We start from the raw sequence: 26,795 nt of genomic DNA on the forward strand, positions 1-26,795 counted from the left end.
CAGGATTACACATGGACATTTGGGGAGACATAAGAAATACAGGCATTATGTACAGCCTTACATACATGAAACCATTAAGCAAGTCTTTATGTTAAAGAAAGTTAGACTTTGGAAAGAGGGACAAATTACTATAACTTACTCTCTATATACACACACACAGATATATTTATATCATACACACACACACACACACACACACACACACACACACACACACACACACCACACACACACACAGTGATGAAGAGACAGGAAAAAAATGCATTGAACATTTGGAAATGAATCAACAAAACACAGATTTTGGGAGCAAATGATTAAAAGGAAAGGAGTTAATAAAATGGGATGAAGCTAGAAAAAACACTGGTTATTCGACTTAGCTCAACATACATACATAGGTCAAATCCTATGCAAACAAGCCTAATGTCAAGAGTTCAAGGAAGACTATGCTGAGATTGAGACCCGGGGGGGGGGGGGTTCAGCAACCAAGCGACATATGTTGGAGATGTGATGGTTCAGACAGAGGTTCCTGGCAGCATATATTTTGAGAAGGTACTGAGTTGCATCACTACAAAAATAACTCTAATAATATGCTTAATCTTATAAATGAAAGAGAAATTAAACTTTAGTATAGAAATGTTTTTGTTAAAATGGTGTAAAATAATACTTACTAAAAAAAGGTGAAAGCACTGATAACATCAGTGTTAAGAGTGGCTAAAAAAGCGACAACTAGAAAATGGAAAACCAAACAAAAAGCATCAATAAGAAAGGCAAGAAAAAATGTTACAAAGATTAAAAACATGAAACTGAAAACTATTAGAAATCAGAAAAAAAATTCACAGCAAACAAATGGGCTGTATGGGATGCTGTAATGGAAACAGAGCTTGAAGAGGACATGTAAACAGAACAACGTGTCCAAGACGCAGATCAACTTAATAGACTCCAGTTTAGAAGTCACTGCTCTAGTTGTGAAGATTGTAATACAGTGAAAATAAAATATGGTCATTAATTCATTCCTGATCTCTGGTTATGTTGTAAATACCATGTGCTTTTAATAGTTTTTGTTTAATGAGCAATATTAAATCAAAACACAGGATTAAAGACTAAACAGAACACTTGATTACAGTATTAGAATTCACATGCTTAATGTCAAACTAGGGATAACTGAATACAAGTACCTACCATCTGATATGAGGCAAGTTTATTAGTACTGTATAAACATACAATTATAAAATAGTTGCATCAACAATCACTGCCAAACTAACAAATAAACCATAAATGGGGATTGCATAGTATGTCAAACTGAAAAAACATTAATTACTTCACAGAGTTTTATGATACATGTACTCTATTTACTACACAATAAAATTATAGCTGGTACTGTCTGAATAACAGATGCATTATGCATCAGAAAATATAAATAAAATTAAGATATATTCATGTGTGTTCAGCAGCCTATCAGATTTTTCTCTTGTGGTGATTAGTAAAAGCAAAGAACAATTAAGAATCCAAGATAGCATTATAAGCAAGTAAACTGTACGAATACAAAATTCATTATTAAAGAGACTGATATTTTTTTATTCGTTTCAATAGAGGGATGGGGATGGTTTCTATTGGACATTATAAACAGCGAGGGAGACTTGGGACATTCCAGTTCAGCTGGTTCTTTTGTTTGACTGCAGTAATTGTATTTATTGACAAACATGTTTTGGACAGTACAAAGGAACAAAATCTGACAGAAATTAAAGACCGGAGAATGAAAACTGAATGTGATGATGATATCCAAAAAACAAAATTACTAGAGAACTTGTTTGTACATTTAACTGTATACGAGTAATATACACGTGCACACACACTCTGCATTAAAGTCTTAACTTATTATGTCATAACAGCTTGTAGCCATAGAGACAGGACATAATTAACTGGTAGACAAGATTCTTGTCTTTCCCTTCTGAATCAGAGAAGACTACCTCTTGCCGTGGATGGAGTTGCCTCTTCCTTTTTTGTGGCACTACAGACCTCGAGATGGACAGCTGGAGGCGCCTTGAATTTAGGTTCAGAGTAAAAGGGAAGAGCATGCTGAAACAGCTTTCATCAGTCCTGAAAGGGAACCTAGGGAAGAGTGGGGGAAACTCGGGCATCTTAGACTTGTATGTCAAGTGTCCTCAAAATGGTGGAAGTGCTGCCTCAGTGGCCAGAAGTCCTTGCAAAGTCATCTCGCATCTCTACTTTTCAGTTACAGTTACAGATCCTCTCTCTAACCACTACCACACGGATTTCACCTTTACCAGAAGAGATGATGCAGCTGGTGTGAGTAACACATACCTGGAAACCTACACCTGGACGAACTGAGGATAGACTTTTTCATCTTGCAAAGACACGCTACTGGTTGGCAAATCCTACCTCCAAGTAAAGCATCACCAGAGGCCTCTGCAGAATCAAACGTGAGACCCAGGAGATGCAGAAATATATATATATATATATATATATATATATATATATATATATATATATATATATATATATATTCTGACTGGGTCCACTTCTCCATCTTTTAAAACTTTCAAGGGGGGAGCATCCGATATGGATGAGCAAGGGTCACCTATTTTTCCAAGAATAGAGCACAAAACACACAACAGGACTAAGAATGAGAACAGACCGGGGGGGGGGGTCACACCTAGTGAAGTCCCTGTGGGGGATATGGCACCCAAACATGCATTCCGATTCCTTTTCAAGGGCAGCTGTACACCCCTAGGCCTACCCAGTTATGCCTTAACTGCAGAACTCCTCCTCTTAGACTGAGAAAAAGCACTTGTAGCAGTATCACAACAGTAAGTGGAAAGAGAGAAAATGTTCACAATGAGATAGTTGTTTGCCAGCTCCAAGTGTCAAGTCAAACCAATGTCATCAGAAATACAAAGGAACAGATGATTACTTGTACATGTGGCAAGAACAAACTGAAGACAGTGTAGGTAGATACCTCCTTTTACGGAAGATAAGCTGATGTCCAGCGACAGGAAGAATCCATACAGACTGCAGAGACAAATCTCAGACCTTGTCTGTAGCAGAGTTAGAAAAGGATATGACCATAGTGATCCATACAAAGCACAAGAGTTTTTTTTTTGGTTATGCACCAATTTTTTGGGGAAACTTACTTTAGGCATGCACTAAATGCACACCTTTTACATCCCTTTTAACCAACCATTGTTTGTTTTTCTAAACCAATTTCATAATAAAATATATTGAAACTTCATAAAACTGAACAATGAAGGAAGAGGAATAAGAAAATAAATGTACCTTTTACTTTCACTCGAGAGGTACTCTGCAAACATTCGGACTGCCTGGAGTTCTGCAGATGCATTTGGTCGAATTTCATCCAAAACAACACCATACTTTCTCTGTGGAAAAGAAACCATACATGCTGTACAGACTAAAGATAACAGAAAAATATGACCTTAAATTCAATACAACTACAACCTTAATCAATTGATGAGAGAGAGAGAATAAGTAATAGAAGTGATACTCGTGTTTTGCTAATTCAGACAGTATGATTATGCACATATAATTATGACTAACAGCAAATTTTCTAACAGGATTACTATTGCAAGAACTCTGGGAAGTTAAAGGGATACTTGAAATACCATCAACCCTTGATCCTTCCAGCAGCTGGAATTCTCATATGTATGCGAGAATGGAATCTAAAGCCATAATCACAACACCATGCACACTAATTTGCTCTTTTTATCTGTCAAGCCAAGAGAAGAACATTGAGTTAATATATTAATAAACATTCAGGTTAAATAAATGATAAAAACTTAAATCACGTCCATAAGAAAAACTAAAATACAAATAGCAAATATGGATAGACGACCACAAATGTACCAAGTGGCTTCTACTTGCACCCTACTAAACAACCAAGTCTTGTAATACTTAAAAGTACAAACCTAGAAAAGTTAAGTGGTATGCAAACTAGATATATACAGATACTATCAAATATGTAAGACATGCATTAAGTACAGTTGTGTTAGGAACCTAAACATCTACATTTATAGTGGAGTAATTACATTGTTTTAGCCTTCACTCTAGGGACATTCTGCCATGCAGGTAGCCTGAGGCCAGTCAGTCAGTCTTTCAAAGTATTCCCTCTCGCAGAGCTTTATCAGATGCTCTCCTTCTGGCTAAGTGATGTCAGCAGTATAAAAGGTGTGTGAACCGATTTGCCTCTGAATCTTTTTTGTCCTGGCAGAACCGGGGTGCCAGTCTCCCAGCTCCAGAGTATGGTGGACAAAATGGTACCCCTGACACCAGTCATGGTCCATCCCAAGGTGCCCTAATCCACAAGATTTAGGGAAAAGGACTCACAAAAACAGGAACAGTTTAGGGGTGCCAAATTTCTTACATGTGGCAATACCTTCAATCGAATGGGTTTCACCTCAAAAGCTCCAATCCTTATATCTTTGTGTCTCATGAATATTCGTTACTTTCAGATATAGTTCATATAGTTTTATGTCTTTTGTTTTACACTGTGTTGCTTGTACCTAAACACCAGTTTTCTTAATTTATCCTCCTCCACCTGTCCTGACATCAATTCTTTAATATTTTGGTAGATTTTTTTATAAAACAGTATACAGAGCAATCTTAACTGTGCTGCACTATGAAATTCCTGTGGATGTGGAACTGCTTAACATCCCAGTTTTATTGGCAGTCATCTCAACACAGAATTCATTGATGTTCCTTGTTCCAGACATATTTCTTGGTTACATTTCTTATCCTGTCCCAAAATTTCCTGTCTGGTTCATAAATAAAAAGCTTAAGAGACACAGATAAATAATTGTACTATAAGCATCTTCAATCACTTGCATTTTCTAAATGTAGATCACTGGGGACAAGATTCCATCTGTTATACAACTGCTTTATCCTACATTACACCCCCTTCCCCCCATGTTCCCCCGGTGCATCTCTAGTACACCAAACCCCTGAATATTTAAGGGTAATAATGACCCAATAACTGAGTATATGTTTGAATTAAAAGTCAAGAGGGGGCATAATTACACTGACTGCAAAACAAAGAACCAAACAAGAGCAACCTGATATCTTGGAGAATTTATTTAGCATCTTGTGGGGTTTCACTAAGTTTCTATCTGGGTTGGTAAAGAACAGCATAATGTCAGCTGCATATAATTCTGTGTTTTCCTCTGTGTCCCAGAATGTCAGGCCCCAACTGCAGATTTCCTAAGCTTTTGTGTTAAAGGCTCCAAATATAAAGCATATAGTATATGTGAAAGAGGACACCTTTGTCTTGTACCTTTACCTATAGAAATCTTTCCCAACAGAGATGCATTTATTTTTACTCTCACTGTGAACCTGAGTAGATTTCCTTTAAAAGCAAAAGAAAGCTACAAGGGAAATGCAACCTCATTATAACCTCTCATACATACTCCCAGTGTACTTTATCAAAAGCTCTCTCTGCAACTAGGGAAAGCAATACTAAACTTTCACTCTTATGTGCTTCTTCATGTATTAGACTTGTCCTAAAATGTTGTCAAGTGTCTGCCTGCCCTTTATAAACCAACACTAATTTCTCTTCATGATTTTTTAACATCTTTCTTAAATTATCAGTTGAATACATAGGCAAACACATATTAACAGAAAAGAAAACAAACCATATTAACATTTTTTCCATTATACATATCTCTTTTCTTTCTATGGCAACATCATCAATCCAATACTACATAAATTTCTGACCTCCCTTAAACCTCACTTCTCCCCTTCCTGAACACTATTCTCCATGTACTGTTCTTACAATTCCAATTTATTTCTATATAACTTGCGCCTTCTCATTTCTAAAAATCCATCTTCTATTTTTTATTTCTTTTATAATATTCAATTCTTCACATAGTTGGCTTAGACTTTGATTTTCATTTTCCAGTAATAGTGGGTTTTTTTGCAGCCAACAGAACTAAACTTTAATAAGGCCTTACCATCTCTAGGTAATTCAGATACTAAGCCCCAGCTCAGAAAATCATTCCCATAGCTACAGACATTTGTTCATCCAATATTTCTGAAAGAGTACTCTGTAGGGAATTTACATAACCCCCACCCCCCACCCAAAAAAAAAAACAAAAAAAACATATGTTCCCAAATTACCTCTTTCGTCCCCATCACACTTCCAACATTTGACATCTACCTGAAGAAAAATTTTCTTCTTGGGTTTAAAGACACCTGTGCAAACACTCTCAAGCAAAGATCCTAAGCCTTTTGGATCTTGTTGAATACTTGATGGTCCTTTATACCTCCTCCCATTGTTCTCTTGTAAACTGATTTTCCAGTCACTCTTCCAAATAGTTTCTAACCTCCTCCGATTGATGCTTATAGTTATCATGCAATATTTTATATGCCCTACTAACTATACCTTTTTAATAGCAGCTTCTGTTCTACCTTCAACTAAAACTCCACCACAGCAGATCTTTCAATTAAGATTCCCCCCTCTCTTTCTCTTCGCCTATACTCTATTAGTTCCTGGTAAGAACGGCAGTCTCTAGCCACAGTACAAATATCTCCTTGGCCTCATCCCACTCTTATTACCTTCCCCTTCTAGGTACTTGCTCCCAAAATCTAAGCTCCTTTGCCAGTTTCCCCAGTAAATTCCAGCCCCCTCTTGCACATTTTTGAACCCCTACATCATCCATATCTCATGTTGGCTTAGTTCTTAGAATACATTCTGTTACTTATTAATACATTTGGTATGGTTATCATTCTGTTTAAGGATCTGCATCCAAAATCCCACTCTCCCTTGGTTCATCATCATTTTCCATTTTGAAATATAACCTTCTGCTTGTGTTAAGTACACAAATCTTAACTGTGTAGATCTAAAATATCCCATCAAATTAGATAATCCTAAACCACCTAGCTCAATGAAAAGGATCAACTTATTCCACTTAACTCTTCCCCTCACAGATTAATGGAGTTGAAAGAATTAATTTTCCACAACTCCACTGGTTGAAAAAAATATATATATGCCTCACCTGTACATAAAACTAAAGGGACTAAAAATATTTTCACCGATTGTATCTTATCCATAAAAAGAGCTTCCAATTCCTCAGTTTTTGTACTATCTTTTGTTTAATCTCTTTCCACATATCCTTAGCTGCTGTATCAGAAGCCTTTTAAATCCATGCTCCTAACTACTTCATCTGGTGTCCCCATAATTATGGATACTGCTGAACCAATTCATGTGCGGATGCATAATTTACAGCTACAGCCTTCGTTTTATGTTCCCGAAAAGATATGAAACTGTTTTAAAATGTTTCACAACACTAAAATGTCCTTTTCTGGATGTAGCAGGTACAAAATATCATCTGCAAATAAGGCTAACTTTTCTTGATTACCATATCATTATATCTTTTCATTTCTGAGTCCCTTATTTTTTTTTTTGCCAATGGTTCTAAATTTCATGCAAATAAAGTAGAAAGAGGACTCCCATGCCCAGCTCCTCTGTTAAAAACACAACTTATCAGAGGGAATCTCTCCCACTTTAATTAAGTTCAATCTTTTATATATCCTTATGTTCGATCATTCATATATCCTCCTAATTAACCTTATTACAGCTTCCATTGCCCTACTCGTAAAATCCTAGCATACCCAATCAAATGCTTTCTCTGCATCAACACCTACAAACAGCAACAGTTTTTTTTTCTTGCATTCTGCTTCCCTCTGGATCATTGTTCTCTTTATGTTGTGAAATGTTTGCCTCCCCTCCACAAAATCAAACTGATCCATAACTACCAATTTTGGCAATACCTTTGCCATTCTTTTAGCTAAAAGAGACAAACACTTTATAATAATGGTTTAAAATTGAAATGGGTCTACATGACGCTGGGTCTGATGGGTCTTTACAGTCTTCAGGTATAACAGCCACCACAGCTATCTTCCAGGATGGTGGTGCTTCCTCTCGTTTTAAAAATACTGTTAAAATCTTACAGATCTTTATCAGTTTTTGCACTCATACCTTTCAAACTTCCACAGGAATACCATCTATTCCTGGAGACATTCCTGAACGGTGATTATAAATCACCATTCTCATCACATCTCCTCCTATCTTAACTATTACTTGTGCAGCCTCATCCACCTCTAACTTTGGCAAAATTAAATTGTCCATAAATACTTTCATTTGTAATCTTTCTCGATTTTCACAATTATCTGCTTTATACAAATTTTCATAAAATCTCCAAAACGTTCCAATACCTCTACAGGATATCTGGTCATTTTTATTGTAATAGGCTCCCTCAGTTTGGCAAAAACCCTTTCTACTTTGTTGCCTACATTGCTGTCCTAAACACTTGTGCACCCTGGAGTTCTTATCAACAGCTGCTTAACAGCAATCTTTCTAAACTCATGCATATTGTCCAGACACTGCCTTATTTTCTCTTTAGCACTCTGCATCTGTGCCTCTTCTTGTTCTGTGATATTACTGTTATTTTGCAATACTTTGACATTAGTCAGCCTCTCCAAATAATTCCTATCCTCTCTCTCTCTCTATGGGATCACAGCTAAACCTAGAGTTTTGAACAGGGGCTGCCAGCCCATATCGAACAAGTTCTTATACAGTCATTGGACTCAGTTCACTCACCATTTGTTCAGTAAGATGAGATAATTCTAAATCTGACAGGAAGCATTGCACCTCACTCTTCCAAGTGTTACTTCCCTCCTTCTTATGTACTTCTTTGCAACACTTATCCTCCCTTATCACAGTAGTTTCTCTTTTTAGGCTATTTCAATGTGGGTCTCATCTCATAAATGCTACTATTTTCTGCTGTTGAAGTTCACGCTACAGGTATTTCTGATGTTTGGGGTGGTATCTGCAAATTGTACATAAACTGCTACTGGTTTCGGTCTTAGTGTTACTTCTTGATAATTTTTTCCATCTTTTGTCTAACTCACTCAATTCTAGGGATTCGGCTGGTGTCAACAAATTTCCTCTGTCAAGCAGTTCTCTAATCCTTCTCAGACTATCCTTTTCTATCTTTCATTTTCCCTAGTCTATCCTTTCCTGTTCTTGTGCTTCTTGCCTCGAGTCTTAACCAAATCCCACCATTCATTATCAGGTTCCTCAATATCCTTCATACAGCACAAATTCCTTGAATTTATCTACAAGCAACTTACCTTCCTGTCTTAGTTCTACCCAGCCTGTCTGAAATCTCCAAAGTTGTAACCTCATCTCAAACCCCAGAAATTGTAAACTAAGCCTAACTGGGGCACGATCCAATAACATTGGGCGAGTCTCCATCTGATCCAGCAGATGTTCACATTCCTTTGTGATGTACATCCTGTCTAACCTGGACTTCATGCCAAACTACTTTGAGTCAAACTGCTTTGAATCATAAGTATAAGATCAAATCATGATCCCTTAGAAGACCAATTATGGAGTACAATGCCCTTTTGGCATGTACCTCACAAAGTACATACAGCAAATGGAGAGATCACAGAGGTTCCTAACCAGGAGAATCCAGGGCCTCAAATATCTACCCTACACTGATTGACTAGAGGGACAGGACCGTTAGCCTGTCTCCTACAGAGTCCTCAGAGGTGACCCTCTGTCTGGGATATAAAAGCAACCGCAGAATCACCCTGATGGAACTGCTGCGTATCTGCAAGTCAAGCTCCACTTGAGTAACCCGCACGCTCGACCTCAACCTGGTCAGTGACATCAATAGGAACTGTTGGCGGGACAGATTTGGGTCCCAGAGACTCCTCCTTTTGTGGAATAGACACCCTCTCCACATGAAGCAGAGTGCCTCATTAACCCTTTTTAAACACAACCCGGACAGATGGATGGGGAACAGAAAATACAACCTTGGGATTCCACCCGGGTCCCTGCTGAACAGTGGCAGAGGGTGCTGACTTGTTGGAACAGGGGCTAAATTATTGGCTAGGCCTGTAAGGACCTCAGGGTCAATAGCCTAGTAACTTCCTATGAACCTATAGGTATATGATCTGTTCCTTACTCTGTACCCCTACATAAGTGAACTATAGTGTTTTGTAGGTTTTGCTAAAACTTCTCCCGAGATGAAAGGAACCTTTGTCTTGGGCCTCCAGTTATGTCCTCCATGGAGGTTATCAAATTCCAATGTCCTCAGAGAATGACCATTCATTGCGTGAATTCTATCACTTCAGTTAATAACTGAATGTTTTACTTATTTTAGTGGATAAATAAAACCTTCCCACTGTTATTAGTTTGCCTTTCCAATATCCCCAACTGTATGTTTTCCTCTCTTTGGGGGTGACCTAGGAGATGCCAGGCATCACAGCATCCCAGGGCTCATGAAATAGGAATTAGCAACCAAGGAATGGGCTTCCTCTCTCTGCCTCTTACAATCTGCTGCAGTTCTAACCTGCTCTGCTAATTACAGGGATTGGTTGGTCTCCCACTCAAAATTCAGAGATGCTGAGACACAGCAGTGCTGCCAGCAGCAAGCAGCCCAACTTTATGGGTGTTCAAATGTTCAGCTACAATCTGCACACCTCTAAAACCCAATGTTAAATTTTTATTTACTAATTGAGCAGTATGTGCCTTATAGGTTCATAGGTAAGTACTAGGCTATTGGCCCTAGGGCCTATATAAGCCTAGCCAAAGGTACCCTGACTTTCGCCACCTAAGAAAATTATTTTCCTGTGCCACTGTCGAGCAGAGCCACAGAAGTGATCCCCGGGGTGAATTTCCTATCTCCCATCCGATCAAGATTTTTCTTGAACAGTGCTAATGAGGAGCTGCTTTGTTTGATATAGATAGGTAGTTTGTTCCAGAGTATGGGAAGTCTCTGGGACAGGAATCTATTCCTCCAGCATGTTCTGTTTATTGTGGTGACGAGGTTTAGGTCCCTAGAGCGTGTAGCTCATAGGGATTGGGATTTCTTTAAGTGGAGCATGTCTAAAAGCTCTGGGTTTGACATAGCTTTGTGTGTTAGGCAGAGATCGCCTCTGAGTAGGCGATATGCAATGGAGTAAAGCTGCAGTTTTTTTACATGGTCTGCATAGGGCATCTCTTTGAGGCCGGTAATCCTCTTTGTGAGTTATTTCTGTGGCCTTTCCAGTTGTTGTAGATGTCTTGCGATGTACATACCAAAAGGGGCATTGTACTCTATAATAGGTCTAATGAGTGACGAGTAGAGGGGAACAATGACCTCTTTTTCCTGGATGAGAAACCTTTTGTGATGAGGTGTGCCACATAGGATTTCCTGACTACTGTGGCGATGTGATTATCAAAGGAGAGACTACTATCCACCTGTGTCCCAAGGTCTCTCATCACACTTTCGGTGTTAACTAGACTACCACCTACGTGGTAGTTCATGGGTACTGAGTTTTTACCAAAAGGAATGACAATGCACTTTTTAGCATTGAGCTTGAGGCCATGGCTTTGACACCAGGCATCTGCCTCAGCAAGACCCTTTTGTAGGATGTCCACATCTTTTGGAGTTTTGATTATGGCTCCTAGTTTGCAGTCATCTGCGAACTTCGTTAGCCAAAGACCTTCTGTGTTGGCCTGTACTTCAGAGAAGTAGATACCAAACAGGAGAGGACCCAAGACTGAACCCTGTGGTACTCCACTTGTCACTGGTCTGAAACTGGATTTGGAGTCTGCTACTTTCACAGTGTGGGTTCTGTCAGTGAGTCAGTTGGCAACCAATCTTGTGACATAGGGATTTATACCTAGTTTAGTGAGTTTATCTATAATTCCAGAGTGGGAGATGGTGTCAAAAGCCTTGGCAAGATCTAGATAGGCGGTGTGAACCACCTTACCCTCATCTACGGCTTTGATGACTGCTTCAAAGAAGTCTATCAGGTTTAGGAGACATGATCTGCCTTTTACAAACCCGAACTGGGTGGGGTCCTGAGTTTGGAGATTACCAATGTCATTGTTTATAAGTTCCATGACGATATGCTCCATAGCCTTGCAGACCAGACTCGTTGGGCTAATGGGGCTGTAGTTTCCGGGGTCTGTGGTGGCTCCCCCTTTGTGGACTGGGATAACTGTCGCTGTGCGCCATTCAGTGGGCACATAGCCTGAGGTGAGGCTATGATTGAACATGGTACTTAGGTGGGGTGCCAGTTCGTTCTGTAGTTCATGTAGAACACAGCCTGGGATGTCGTCAGGTCCCATGGATGCTATGTTCTTGGCTTTGGTAGTGTGTTTTTTTACTTATGCAGCCGTGATTACAGGAACTTTGCATTCTTCTGGTATAGAGATGGGCTCTTTAGGGGATGACAGAGGGGTAAAGTTAGCACTGAACCTATCTGCCAGGATGTTGGCAATTTCCATTGGCTCTGTATATTTAAGTGCCATTGTGCTGCAACTCAGAGCAGATCTGAGTGTTGCCATTGAGATTGACATAGCTATAGAAAGCTTTGTGGCTGTCTTTAGAGTCAGTGGCGATTTTGTTTTCATAATTAGCTTTGGAGGATTTTATGAGGCAACTCAGCTTCTTACTGAAGCTGACCAGGGTGTTTCTCCAATGATGGGATTTTACTCTCTTTTTGCAACAGTTTCTTTCTTCTTTTGTAGAGTTTGTTTATGGCTGGGGACCACCAGATTGGCTTCCTTTTTTTGGAGGATAGCATCTTGGTTCTGTTAGGGAATGCATGATCCATGCACTCATGTAAGTGCTTATAAAGTGCATTTGTGTAGGATTCAGCAGTCATACCGCTATTGTCTGTCAGCATGGGTGTCGTGAAGTTTGTCATTTCTGTCTTAAGAAGCGTGAAGTTGGCTGTGGAGAAATTTTTTACTGTGGTTTCCCTAATGGGGGGGTAGCGGAGGGATGTGGATGTCTAGGGTGATTAGCTTATGGTCGGATCTGACCAAAGAGGAATTGACCTCTGGTGTGGAGCACCGGTTGCCCATGTTGGTAATAACCAGGTCTAGGATATTGCTGCCCCTGGTGGGGGTGTGTATAAGTTGATCCATGGCATTGTTATTTATGGATTCCAGAAAACGTTGAGCACAAGAGTTGGTACATGAGTAGTTTTCCCAGTTAATTGTAGGGTAGTTGAAATCGCCCATTATTAGGGTGTTAGGTTGTACCCTAATATTTTCCAGTGTATTAAGAAATGAGGAGTGGGAATCCTGGGGCATGGTGGGGGATCTGTAGCAAGCTACAATTTGGATTGCGGTCTTGCCCAGAATTAGTTGCACTTGGATAATCTCGGATGCATTATGCTGAGCAACTAGCCTGGGAGGTGTGGATATCCTTAATGAATATGGACAAGCCTCTGCCTTTAGTGTTTCGGTCCAGGTTAGGTGGCCGAAAGGTGTGGTATGAATTATAGCCTGGTAATGCAGGGGTACTCTCTGGAGCCTTGAACCAGGTCTCTGTCACTGCACAGATGTCTATGTTCTCCATTTTAAGGAGTGCCTCGAGAGAGTGCATTTTGAGGTTTAGACTTCTAGCATTGAGTAGCAATACCCTCAGATTCTTCTTGCCTGTAACCAGTTAGGGTGGTGAATTTGTCATTTGAACCTTGCGTAAAAAAGGCACTATAGGGGTGGCTAGAGCCTTAGCCAGTATCCGGAATCCCAGGGGCGACAGGTGCAGGCCATCTCTGGCAAAGCATCGTGGCTTGTCGATCATGTCATCCCAGGCAGACAGATACTGGATCCCCTTAGAATGACACCAGAAGCTTAGCCAATTGTTGAAGTCAATCATTTTGTCCTTGTACTGTGGTATCATTCTGGGTGATGGCAGGATGCTACTCAGGGCTAGGGTCATACCTGCATGGGCTACAAGATCTGACAGCTCCTCCATGTCCCTTTTCATGTAGTCCAAGGAGGTACGTCTCAGGTCATTCACACCAACATGGACAATGACAGAGTCATATTTGTACTTGTTGTGGAGTGACCTGAGTGCATGCGTTATGTGGCGGATCCTGGCATCAGACAGGCAGCTGACAGTAACTTTCTCCTTGTTTAGCCTGGTGAGTGGAACATCAGTGTGCCTGACTATAGAGTCACCTATGACTAGAGTGTTGGGTACGTTGTTATGCCTTATGGGCTGTGGTTGAGTGGCACACTGAGTTTGTGGGCTAGGTGTCATTTGGGTTGTGTCGGGGGGGTGGAGGTTTCTTGTGTTTCTGCTTTGGAGGTCCCTGTTGCTTGGGCAGGTTTTTACTGAGAGCCTCCGCAAATGTAGGTGTGTGTTTTGTGTTTCTATGGTGTAGGTTTTGAGGGACTATGTGCTGAGTGTGGTGTGGTGCAAGTGTTTACCTTCTCCTCTTGACTGTCTAGTCCAGTCTTGGGTGAAGACAGCTTTGCTTCCAGTTTGGCTATATAAGTGCATCTCTCACAGGTTGTAGTGTTGGGTGGTAGGAGGAGAGGCTTGTCTGTGTACATGAGGCAATTACTGCATTGCCCCAAGATGCCCAGAATCATCAGGTAGACAGGAGAAAACACTGGGGGCTGACCCTTAGACATGCCTGGATAGGTGCTTATTTGTTAAATACTAGAAACTGTTTTCCTCTAGACAGTGAGGAAAGTTGAGTGCTGTAGTAATTTGTAGCTTAATTAGTGCTTACAAAAAGTTCTGAACAAGTGTTGAAACAAAAAACTGGCAAGCTCTAAGAAACAAAATTAAACTAGAAGGCTTCCCTCCAACACAGAAAGGCTTGGGCCCTAGAAGCCTACAAAATAGTCCTGGACACAGCAAATCTATATCCAGGCTAGACTACCCACAGGAAAGGCAGGAAACAAGCTTAGAAAAAGTTTTTTTTTTCTTTTTTTTTTTAGTAGAAAGAGAGAGGAGTAGCAGAAACTAAGCTGATTGGTGTTAACAAATGTTCTCCCTGTACTGGGTAGAATGAGGTAATGGCACTGGACTGGGAGGAGGGTCCCAGATCAAATTTACACTAGGGGTGGGCAACTGCAATGCCACCAACTATAAAAACACTATACTAGCAGGAAGGGAGGGTGGGAAACAAACTGCAGAAATGTTTCTCACAGCTGAAAAGCAGCAGTGAGCCTTTAAATGAAAGTTTTAAACAGCTAAAGGAGCCTCTAGAAAAAAAGAGTTTAACTGCAACAAGTTATCAGAAACAACCCAACAGATGCTTAATAAAAGTGGACAATTTCCAGTTAATACCTCACACACAGTGAAAAAATATCTAGAAAAATACACAGTACACAAAGTGCTATAAATAAAGAAATAAAGAACAAAATAAACAAAAAACAGGATACTTAATGTTATACATTACGTATTACAGTCACAATAAAAAGGGTCTCCAAATATGCACAGTTAAACAAAAAAAAACAAGCAAAATAAAGGACCACTGATTCAGCAAAACTCTGGACTATCAAATATAATAAAATAAATAAAGCACAATAAATATAAAAAATAATTGTAATACACGTACCTGAGCAATGTAAGCCCTGTACAAGAAGACATCTCTTTCAACTTCCTTTTCTGGACTTGAGGGCTAAAAGACAAAGAATGAACAGACAATTAGACAAACCCACACATATTTGAATGTAAATAATTAAACTTAGTAAAAAAAAGAATGCAATTCAAAACATATACTTCATTAATCTCAAACAGCAACTTTGCAGAAAGCATAATAAAATGATGAAAAGATGTAAAACTGTAGAAATCTGCATTTTTTGGTAAAGGTGACAGAACAAGTAACTGCTTTCTTTTGCAGAAAAATAGCACACTTGATGAAAGTAAAAATTTCTTACATTAACACATTTTCAGAGTTTACTTAATGGCAAAACCTATACTAGCTTACTGAGTAAATCATTTGGATTTACAATCATGATACAGCACAGAACCCCCTGATCAGGACCTTACCTAATGCAGAAAGAGGTAGTTCCCAGAATTGCTCAATCTGAGACACTTCTCTGGAGCTTCAATTAAACAGGATTCTTCCTTCTAATGTTCATAGGTAGGTACTAGGCTATCGGCCAAAGGGCCTACGTAAGCCTAGCCAACAAGTTTCCCTGACTTACGCCACCCAAGAAAGTTATTTTCCTGTGCCACTGTTGAGCAGAGACACAGAAGTGATCCCCGGGGTGTATTTCCTATTTCCCATCCACTCATCAAGATTTTTCTTGAAGAGTGCTAATGAAGAACTTTGCTTGACATAGATGGGTAGCCTGTTCCAGAGTATGGGAAGTCTCTGGGACAGGAATCTATCCCTCCAGCATGTCCTGTTTATCGTGGTGACAAGGTTTAGGTCCCTAGAGTGTGTAGCTCGGAGGGACTGGGATTTCTTTAGGTGTAGCATGTCCAACAGCTCTGGGTTTGACATAGCTTTATATGTTAGGCAGAGATCACCTCGGAGTAGACGATATGCTATGGAGTAATGCTGGAGTTTTTTTGAGGCGGTCAGTGTAGGGCATTTGTTTGAGGCCAGTAATCCTCTTTGTGAGGTACTTCTGTGGCCTTTCCAGCTGCTGCAGATGTCTTGTGAGGTACACTCCAAAAGGGGCATTGTACTCTATAATAGGTCTAATGAGGGTCGAGTAGAGGGGAACAATGACCTCTCTTTTCCTGGATGAGAATCATTTTATGATGAGGTGTGCCACGTAGAAGGACTTCCTGACTACTGTGGCAATGTGACTATCGTCCACCTGGGTCCCAAGGTCTCTTATCACGCATTCAGTGTTAAGTAGATTGCTGCCTATGTGGTAGTTCATGGGTACGGAGTTTTTACCAAAGAGGACGACACTGCACTTTTTGGCATTGAGCTCGAGGCCATGGCTCTGACACCAGGCATCTGTCTCAGCGAGGCCGTTCTGTAGGATGTCCAAATCATTTGGGGACTTGACTATGGCTCCTAGTTTGCAGTCATCTGCGAACTTCATTAGCCAGAGGCCTTCTGTGTTAGCCTGTACTTCAGAGAAGTAGATACCAAACAGGAGAGTTCCCAGGACAGAACCCTGTGATACTCCACTTGTCATTGCTTTGAGGTCAGATTTGAAGTCTGCAACTTTTACAGTGTGGGTTCTGTCAGTGAGCAAGTTGGCAACCCATCTTGTGACGTAGGGATTTATACCTAGTTTAGTGAGTTTAGCTATAATTCCAGAATGGGGGATGGTGTTGAAAGCCTTGGCAAGGTCAAGATAGGCTGTGTGAACCACCTTACCCTCATCTACGGCTTTGGTGACTGCCTCAAAGAAGTCGATCAGGTCCAGGAGGCATGATCTCCCTTTCACAAACCCGAACTGGGTGGGATCCAGAGTTTGGAGGTTACCAATGTCTTTGTTTATGAATTCCACGATGATATGTTCCATGGCCTTGCAAACCAGGCTAGTCAGGCTAATAGGTCGATAGTTCCCGGGATCAGTGGTGGCTCCCCTTTTGTGGAGTGGGATAACTGTTGCTATGCACCACTCAGTGGGCACAAAGCCTGATGCGAGGCTATTATTGAACATGGTGCTTAAGTGGGGAGGCAGTTTGTTCTGAAGTTAGTGTAAAACGCAGCCTGGGATGTTGTCCGGGCCCATGGATGCTGTGTTTTTGGCTTTAGAGAAAGTGCACCTTTTACCTGCGTAGTTGTGATTACAGGGACTCTGCATTCTTCCTGTATAGATATGGGCCCTTTAAGGGGTGAGAGGGGGTAAAGTTAGCACTGAACCTATCTGCCAGGATGTTGGCAATATCAGCTTGCAACTGTTCATTTCAGATGGTGCTTTCTCCAGGAAGTGCTCTGTGGACTACAGTTGAGAAGACAGACTGCTTGCTTCAAGCATCAGTGGGCTTAGGTATAGAATCGCAGAAGTGAAAGGGTGACATTAGCTGCCATGTGGGAAATGAGTCCAAGACCTCTAGCATTCCATGCTGTTGTCACTGCCATTGGACCAACAAGTGTGTCTTGACAGACCGGTGCCGACTCTTCCCTTAAGATCCTTATACTTTCAACTACCGTCTTATCTGTGCTTAGTTTCATCCCATGTGCCTTCAGATTTGCATTCCATTCTCCTATCCTTTGCTGAAGTTCTAGATCAGAGTCTGCCTGTACTGCCACATCGTCTGCATACAGCAGCTTTGTTGCTCTGACCCCTCCAACCTGTTTGCTGATGTAGTCCATTACCAGTATGAACAGCAGTGGGCTCAGAGCTGAACCCTGGTGTACACCTACTCCCACTGGGAACCCCTCAGTGAGGCCAAACACTGTTCGTACCTGAGTCACTGGGTCCTTGTACATAGCCTGTACTAACTCTACCAATGTTTCTGGGACTTCAAACCACCGCAGTACTGCCCAGATCAGCTTTCTTGGGACCTTGTCATATGCTTTCTCCAAGTCGAGGAAAGCCCAGTTTGACTCTCTCCTCCTCTTTAGTTTCTTCTCAAGTATCTGTCTCGATGCAAACATTGGGTCAATTATGCTACATCCTGATCTGAATCCGAACTGTTCATCTCCCATCTTATATTCTACTATTCTGCGTATCCGTTTATCAATCACCCTCTCCAGAACTTTCATGCAATGTGGTAGGAGTTTGATGCCTCTGTACTGTCCACAGTTGTGGATGTCCCCTTTGTTCTTGTACACTGGCACAAGTATGCTTATTCTCCAGTCATCTGGAATACGCCTTTCTCTCCACACTGCAAGTAGTACCCTCAGGAGCCATTTCTCCCCTAGCTCACCCAGCATCTTTATCATATCTGCTGTGACCTCATCTGAGCCTGCTGCTTTCCCTGACTTCATTTTCCTTAGTGCTGCTCTTACTTCTTCTAAGCTGGGCTCCTCTTCTACTCTCATTGTAGGCTGTTTCTGGGGCAGTACCGCTTCTGTGGGGTTTTCTTCATTCATAAGCTGCTGGAAATACTCCTTCCATCTGCCTTTGGTGTCCTCTGGGCTGGTAAGCAGATTGTTGCTGGAATTCCTTATGAAGGGTGTCTGACTATCTTCTTTATCTTTCTGTCGTTGCCTTGCAACCTGGTATAGTTTCTTTGTGCCCCTTACTGAGTCACTTTCCAGAAGCTGATAAGAGTGCCTCTGATGCCCTATTCTTTGCTATTGCAACTTCTTTCTTAGTTTCTTTGTTAGCCAACCAGTAGTCCTTCCTAACTTGGTCAGTCTTTTCAATCTCCCACTTCTTCCTGCACGCCTTCTTTCTTTTGATTGCTTCCTGCACTTCTGCATTCCACCACCAGCTTTCCTTATGTACCTTACTTCCATACCTGGCTCGGCCACATATCTTTTCTGTAGTCCTATATACAGGTGATTAACAGGGGTGTAACATATCCTTAGATACCAATATCTTTACTAAACTTTCCCCACTATAAAAAGGTGGGATGTCTTTTCAACTTGTGTAAATTAGCACCAGATAGACCATGGGCAAAGTCTGTGCTCATAGGGACAGCAATATAGAAGGCTAGCTTGTTCAGGTTAGAAACTGTATACGTGAACATTTCAGGTTAACAGCTGTAGCTCGCATAAAATGTTTGAACAACATAAAAGAAGAATTATGTACTTAAATAGTTAGGCGAGTGAATGTCAAATTGCCACCTTTTTTAAATATTTGGAGACCTTAAGATAAGGTAGCAAGGATCTCAATTTAGCCTGAGGATACAAGAATCTGGTTGACAGACTAGAAGTGCGACACTGCTGAGGAAGGAACAGAAGGGGTGTCCTCTATTTTGCCAGCAGGGCACAAATGCAATAAAGGTTTGCCTAGCACTAAAGATGGGCATAAGGGCAAGACTAAACCATTGCATTCAGATTCCACAAGCAAAGAGGGAAATACTGACTGAGGTACATTGTCAAGATCTTTGCATCAAATGTTTCCAATGTAACCAAGTGGGACAAGTACAAGCCAAATGTCCTCAGTTACAGCATGAGGAACAAAAGCCATGCCAGGGAGCCAACAGGTGGTAACCACAGTAGTAGTAGACTGTCTTGAGAAAACTGATGCACTAAACTATCAAAAGGGCACATACGCTACCATGGTGGAGGAAGCAGAAATCACTACTAACCGGGACACTACATCCAATATAACTACTGTACCTTGTGTACATGCAGTTACATACAGCCAGGCAAGAAGCAAGTACATGGGGATGGCAGCTGGGAAGAGACACAACCAATGCCAAAACATCCAAAAGAAAGTGGCAATCTGGATACTTCAGGGCAGGATCCACATAGTAGTAACAGCAAGCCTGAATAGGAGCAACAATTATCAAAACATACTAGAATTTACTTGGAAATAGAACTGAGAAAGATCAAAGCAAAAAGATGAAATAGGCTCAATGGTCAGATCCCACCTTACCAGGCTTGAGGAAAGAAGCCAAGGACATTCATGGTTCTTAAAGCCAAGGACAGTCTATGAAAGGGACAACAGGTTACTGTACACAGAATGGTCTCTTGAAGGGAGGCTAGAGGAGAAGTGCTAGAAGTCCCAATGGCTTAAGATAAGGGACTTCTGGTCAAAGCCAATCAATACCCCTTTTTCGGGCCACATGGACATGTGTACACAAAACGAAATATATTTGTCAAACACTGCTAAATACATACGTGAATAATGTAAGATGTGTGAGTAGTATCTAAAAGTTGGCAAGAGAGGAGACAAAGCCAAGGTTTCTGCCCTGGTCTGTTACCAAGGAATTTTTCAAAAGGTAGCCAAGTGCACTCTGAGGCCACTTTAAAAAGGTAAATCTTTGCATGGATAGATTATGCTACTATGCACTTCAAGGCAGTGGCTCTATCCTTTGCTGAGGTGGAAGAGAGAATTTTTTTTTTTTGGGAGGGGGGTTTCTGCCTCTTCTGTAAGCTGATCTGAGGAACCCTCTGGATCTCAAGGCCTATCAGCTTAATCTCTCCCTGTCTAGATAAAAAACAACTGAGAGGGTCATCACCCATGTAAAAACTGGGGTGGCTCAAATTTTTTCTCCCTCGCTCTACCTGAACACAGGGAAGTGCAATGGGTTACTTGTGGTGAATACCCCTCACTTCCACAGAGGAACGCTACCTCCAGTTCTTGTCTCCACCAGAGGATTGATGATCATCAGGTATTTTGCACAGTGGACTAGTGTATGCAAACTCAATCATCATCCCTGGGACAGGGCAACAGCCCATGCTCCTTCAGGCCTTTCTCCCTGCCTAGCTGACTCCACCAGTGCTGAGGTCACTAATCAACCCCTAGTCAACTGGCCCACAGTCAGTGCATTACCTCTTTGCATCATGCAGTTAAGCTCTACTCTAAGAAATTTTAACAGGGGTTGGTTTTATCTGGAGAACACTGACAGATACAAGAGCTACCTTTGTGTCAGATGTGTTGTTCAGTTTGTGTAGAAGTTCATTTTGGGGTAAAGTAGCTAATGATTACCCCCACAACCATCACCACCATTCATAAACAAAAACAATCTAGTGGAGGTGTTTAATTCCACTCTTAAGACAAACGTTGACAACTTTCCCAGATTATTAAAAGCTGGAATGGGACAAACGTCTACCAAGCTCCTCTTTGCACAAAGGGATATGTCCCAAGAATCCACAAGATTTTCACCATCTAAATTACTTTATGGTAAAATAAGTGAACTTCTAGATTTAATTCTCGACCAGCAAGAGGATAAATACAATTTATTTAACATCTGTTTACCGGGAAACTCAGACTTAGAACAAGCACATTTTCAGCAGAGGCTTGGGGAGAAACGCTCTAGATGCACATCTTTGTAAAGTGGGAGGTGACCAGAAGAAACCCACATGAATGCAGGGAGGACATGCAGGCTCTGCACAGAAAGCACCCCAGCTGAGAATCTAACCAGGGAACCTCTTGCTGTGAGGCAACAATGCTAACCGCTGCACCACTGCACAGTCTGCAATTCCCACAAGAATTAAGTTGTGGAGTACATCTTAAAATTCCAGTATCAGGCTTAATTAATTCAAGGAGTTAGCACAAGAGCAGTAAAAGGTCCGATACAAAACTTCACAGCTAGTGCTTTTTCCTGTTCATCAAAATTTGCTGCAGGTAGGATAGGAAAATACCTTTCACTGTTATAAAAAAGGTAAGAGATGTTAACTTCATCACAGAGTTTCCAGTTAGGAAGAAAAAACACAAAGTCTCTACCATATTCACATATTCTACTACACAGTGAAAGACAGCTAAACACTTTCATTTCCTGATCTTATTTTAAATTAATTTCTAACAGTCTGTATCTGCTTTAGCTAAGGTCTTTAAGCCTATATTAGTGATTCCAGTAAATAGCTGCACTTCATGTTTGCTGTTTACGTGGTCTACCTGTTATTAAGCCCTAGTTTCCTTCTTGTGTACAGAATCCACGATCAGGCTACTTCATGGCTTTTCTCTGTATTGAGGCAGTTCCAGGCCAGTTGGCACAAAGTTAAGGGTCTGAAAATGCCAAAGTTGCAGTTTGATGTGATTTTTTTTAAATTACTGTTGCACTGTAACTGTTCTATTACGCACAGGAAAGACAGACAAGTGTTCATTTACTGATCTGATTTTAAATTAATTAAAACTGTCTATATCTGCTTTAGCCAAAATTTTAAGCCCTACATTAGTGATTCCAGTACAAAGGACCACTTAAAACAGCAACAATGCAGTGCAGTTACCATTGTTATTAAGTCCTGGTTTCATTTGTGTGTACTCATTGCACATCAGGCTAGTTCAGGACTTGTCTTTGCACTGGGGCAGTTCCAGGACAGTCAACTCAGAGCTAAAGGTCTAAATGTTTTCTCCTCCCATCCACCCTGTTTTAGTGGTGTTCTTAAACCTAGTGCATCTGTTGCTGCCCACTCCTTATGTTAATTTCACGACATAATTCCTTCCCTCTCCCTGTTAAAATACTTATTGTCAACAGCCAGTTAAGTATCATTTTGCAAATCATCTCCCCTTCAACTACTCACCAGGCTAAAAGATCTTTTTGATAAAATTGCTTAATATTAGGTGTATTGATACTGCTTGCACTGATTTTAGTATCAAAATTTACAGTTTTTTTTTTTTTTTTACTATATTTAATTTACTGGTTCCTACTGGTGACAGAAGGTTTCAAGGCTAGTTGTTTTGCACTCAGTAGCAAGTCCACCCAAGCATCATTCTAAAACCGAACTCCAAGCAGTTAGTTACCCCTGCCCCCAGTGTTATTCTTGTTGGTACTATGGACCAGCATTTCCCCAAAATTTCTCTAGCCAGCCTGATTGATATGGGTATCTGGAGACATTGTAAAAATTGTCTAAAGCTGTCCGACTATCATCTATTACTCAAACAGCATAACACAATGTGAGAGAGATGTACACACACACACACACACACACACACACACACACACACACACACACACACACACATCCTTGGAAGCAAAAAAATCAGACACAGTAAACTCAGAGACATGAAAAAAAAGAGAGTCAGCAGTACACCACATATCTCTCCTCTTCAAGGCCATCACAATACACATAACCTATCATATTAAGGTTCTAAAGATCAACTTGCCCAAACCTCAGACCTCCAAAACACAACACAGGCACAAAGCACACTCAGCATATTGGTTTAAATCAGTTTGTTTCTATAAAGCCTGCCTTAAAACTTTAACAAATGTGTTTGCATTAAATGAAATACATTTTAACATGGTAATGAAGCCTGCTTTTTATAATGTGTATACATAAATATATTTCTATAATTTTTATGTACTGGTTGTTTTTCTCACATTCCCCATGTTAACTGATTAATTTACTGGCTGTGTGTTATATAAAAGAAGGAGTGGTAGACACTGTCTTTTATACACTGAAAGGTTTTTACCTGAAAGCTCTGTTACATTAAACAGCTTTCTGTTATACTTTGAGTTGCTCAGTTCGTATATTTTTTGCATTTGTCTAAAGTTTATGAACTAAGCTTTGTTCCTACCATCTTGGTTGGTTATCATACTGAATGGTAGCAGCAGTATGTCAAAGTCCCTATCTCAAAAGATGCAACAAAGCTATATGTAGAATTCTTGTATTTTCTAGAATTTACATTTCTGAAGCAAGAGTTTGAAAGCTGGAAAGTTACAGTGATCAGTGTGTAACCAGACAAAAATTTTCATAAGGCTGGTCTCTGCAGAGTGGAGGCTACTCATTCCCCCAACTTGCAATAACTCTAGTCCAGGGAGCACAGGATTCAAACTCTTACGCACAGAGTATGGGTAGGTCACTGTCCACAATAGAACATGCATTTTTCATGTTTGATAAATCTATTTTTTTTTGCACATTTGCTTTTAATCAAATATGGCATTAATTTGATAATTTCCTATACTAATTTTAGCCAATATGGAGAACAAATAAAAACTATGGCTTTGCTATAAAGCTTTACTCTAATCTAAAAGCTGTTGTTGTCACAAAGTCATTTTAATGCCATGGTGTCCCTTTTTGTTACCTGTACTACTGAAAGGTCTATTTTGAATTTTTATCACTTCCTAGATGTATGTAATGTGCTATCTTTTTACCTTCTAAGCAGAGATATTGTCACTAAGGAAGCAAACCATCACCTCTATCATAACACAAGAAATCAATAACAAACCCAACAAGTAAACAAAATAATACACTAACACCAGTTAAACAAGTACATCTCCAGCATCTTCGTATTAAACAGTTTCCTCACTTAAACATACTAATTCAATCACATTAATTCAGGAAAAAAAAAAACAAAGATGACATAGCAGTAAAAATCAACTTATCCAATACTGAAAATAGAAAAGTACACATTACTTGTAGCTGTCATGTGTAACTTGGAGCTGATGAAGCTCTGACAAGGACAAAAGTTTTCTTGTTTCAACTTAATACAACTGTTAAACAAGCAATGCTAGTCTGAATCCTGTTTTCTTATTTTTTTAATAAGAATGCAAAGTAATCTCTGACACAGACCTTAAGAAGTTTTGCCATCTATTTTAATAATTTGTATGCAGATAAAGAGTAATCATTTTTGTACAACTAGCTCCCCTCCCCTTTTTTCTGTTCTTCCTCAATGAAAGTATGACCTACCTTAAGTAGGTCAAACCACATTTTCTTGGTACTAGGTTACTATGCGTGCACACACGCACACAGCTTGAGTGTTAAATCATGACAGAAAACATTATACATCCATTAAAATCTCTCTGAAGGTATAGCAAAGATACTATCAGATGTGGAAAGCCCAAGATGTGCTTAATTTGGAGTTTAAGCTACTTGGATGATTTTTAATTAGCTTAATTGAATAACACCTCAAAGAATATGCATACACATGGTAAAAGTTCACCTTTTCAAATTGGCTAAAAGTAACCAAGTCACCTGGTGTGTATTTCATCAATGAAAGTGTATGTTATCAATAGTCAAAAAATGTAATTGCTGGGAACAATGACTTTCCATATCTTTGTGTGGGGTTTGCTTGCATACAGGTAAGTGGGGTTGTTCCAAACGTTTCAGCATTCAGGGCAAGTGTGTGAGTTTGCGGGTTAAGGTTAGAAAAAGGGCTAGGTAAGGAGACAGCTGTAGTGTTCTGCATGCATGAGAGTGCCTTGTATAGTGGCACTGTTAAGAAAAAGTTTTTTCTTAAGGTAGTGTGCAGGGTGGGATAAGGGTTAACACATGAGTAAGATGTCTGGGGGCTTTGCCCCCCCAATGTACCACATTATTGATGTGTTAATGTTAACCCTAACCCCAGGGACCCTACCCTTTCCCTTAAAGAATCTCTACTCAGAGAAAGTATGTCTGCAGGTACACTTAGGTTTTTAGGGTTTTTTTTTTTTTAAATTACTGGAAAAGGAAAGCTTGCTTTACTTGTTTAATCATTGTAGGTTTGTTACTCTACAGTTTCAGCATTAGTTAATTTTGATTTTTCAATGTCTGCGGTCTGCAACTGATATAATAAACACTGGAATTAATGGACATAATCATATTTGAATTTACATGTGTATGGGAATAAATATTTATATACATATAATCAGACATACACAAGATATGTATTTATATATACAGTAGAACCTCTGTAAGTTAAACCACCCAAGAGACTGTAACAAACTGGTCGACATAAGGAACTAGGCCTACTGTATGGGTACGTACATGTATTTTTTTTGTACAGTTTTTATGAGAGTATCATATGAAGTCATGCATAATCAAAACACAGCAAAATCATACATACAGTATCATAAAATCAATACAATTAAATTATTGTTTTCCCATGGTTTAATCATTCTTTCTGAATGGAAAAAAAAGTCAATCTGTTTCTTATTCTTCTTACAAAGGTAAGTGGAGAAAGCACTCTCAATGGTGGCTACACCTCTCAGCATACCTGGACATTTTTCCACAGCAAATTATTTCAACTGCATTATCAGATGCCCGACATCCTCTTCTTTTAGAGTCTCTGCAATTTCTGTGTCATCCTCACTTGCTTCTTCTACTTCATTAGCTACTTCATGCACTTTTACGCTGGTCTGTACTTCAGTCAATATTGCTTGGAAAATTGCTTCTGGGTCAGGTTCATTACAGATTGCCACCTCATCATCTACTGCAACAAAACCTTCAAAATCTACTCCTTTGAATTCTGCCATGGGGCCAAAACATTGTGCTCTTAGGTTGTGACAAAGCCAACTTTCTTGAAATACTTCTGTATCGTTTCTGGCTGAACTTTATTCCAAGCTGAACTGATCCAGAGGACAGCATACAGTGTGTTCACTGATGCAGCAGATGAAGTTGCTTCCACAGGTGGACCACAGGTTTGTGTTTTAGTAATGACTCACTGAAGCAGCTGGGGTCGGTAGTGCATTTTAAATGTTTTGATGATGTCTTGCTCAAGAGGCTGGATTTTTGAGGTAGTGTTTGGAGGCAGAAATTTCAGTGTCACGTTTGTCAGA

At 40.1% G+C, this 26,795-nt stretch overlaps 1 protein-coding gene across 1 annotated transcript in view; it reads right to left on the minus strand.

Moving 5' to 3' along the window:
* COPE (COPI coat complex subunit epsilon) overlaps nucleotides 1-26,795 on the minus strand; it is a 515,037-nt gene that overhangs the window by 470,117 nt on the left and 18,125 nt on the right. The window contains exons 2-3 of the mRNA XM_044053853.1: nucleotides 15,397-15,459; nucleotides 3,295-3,395 (exon numbers count right to left, since the gene is read on the minus strand). Of these exons, the coding sequence (XP_043909788.1) occupies nucleotides 3,295-3,395; nucleotides 15,397-15,459 (164 nt within the window). The remainder of the gene's footprint in view (nucleotides 1-3,294; nucleotides 3,396-15,396; nucleotides 15,460-26,795) is intronic.

The sequence above is a fragment of the Protopterus annectens genome, chromosome 13.part0, assembly GCF_019279795.1.
Source record: "Protopterus annectens isolate FY-2018-M chromosome 13.part0, PAN1.0, whole genome shotgun sequence".
Taxonomy (NCBI): domain Eukaryota; kingdom Metazoa; phylum Chordata; order Ceratodontiformes; family Protopteridae; genus Protopterus; species Protopterus annectens.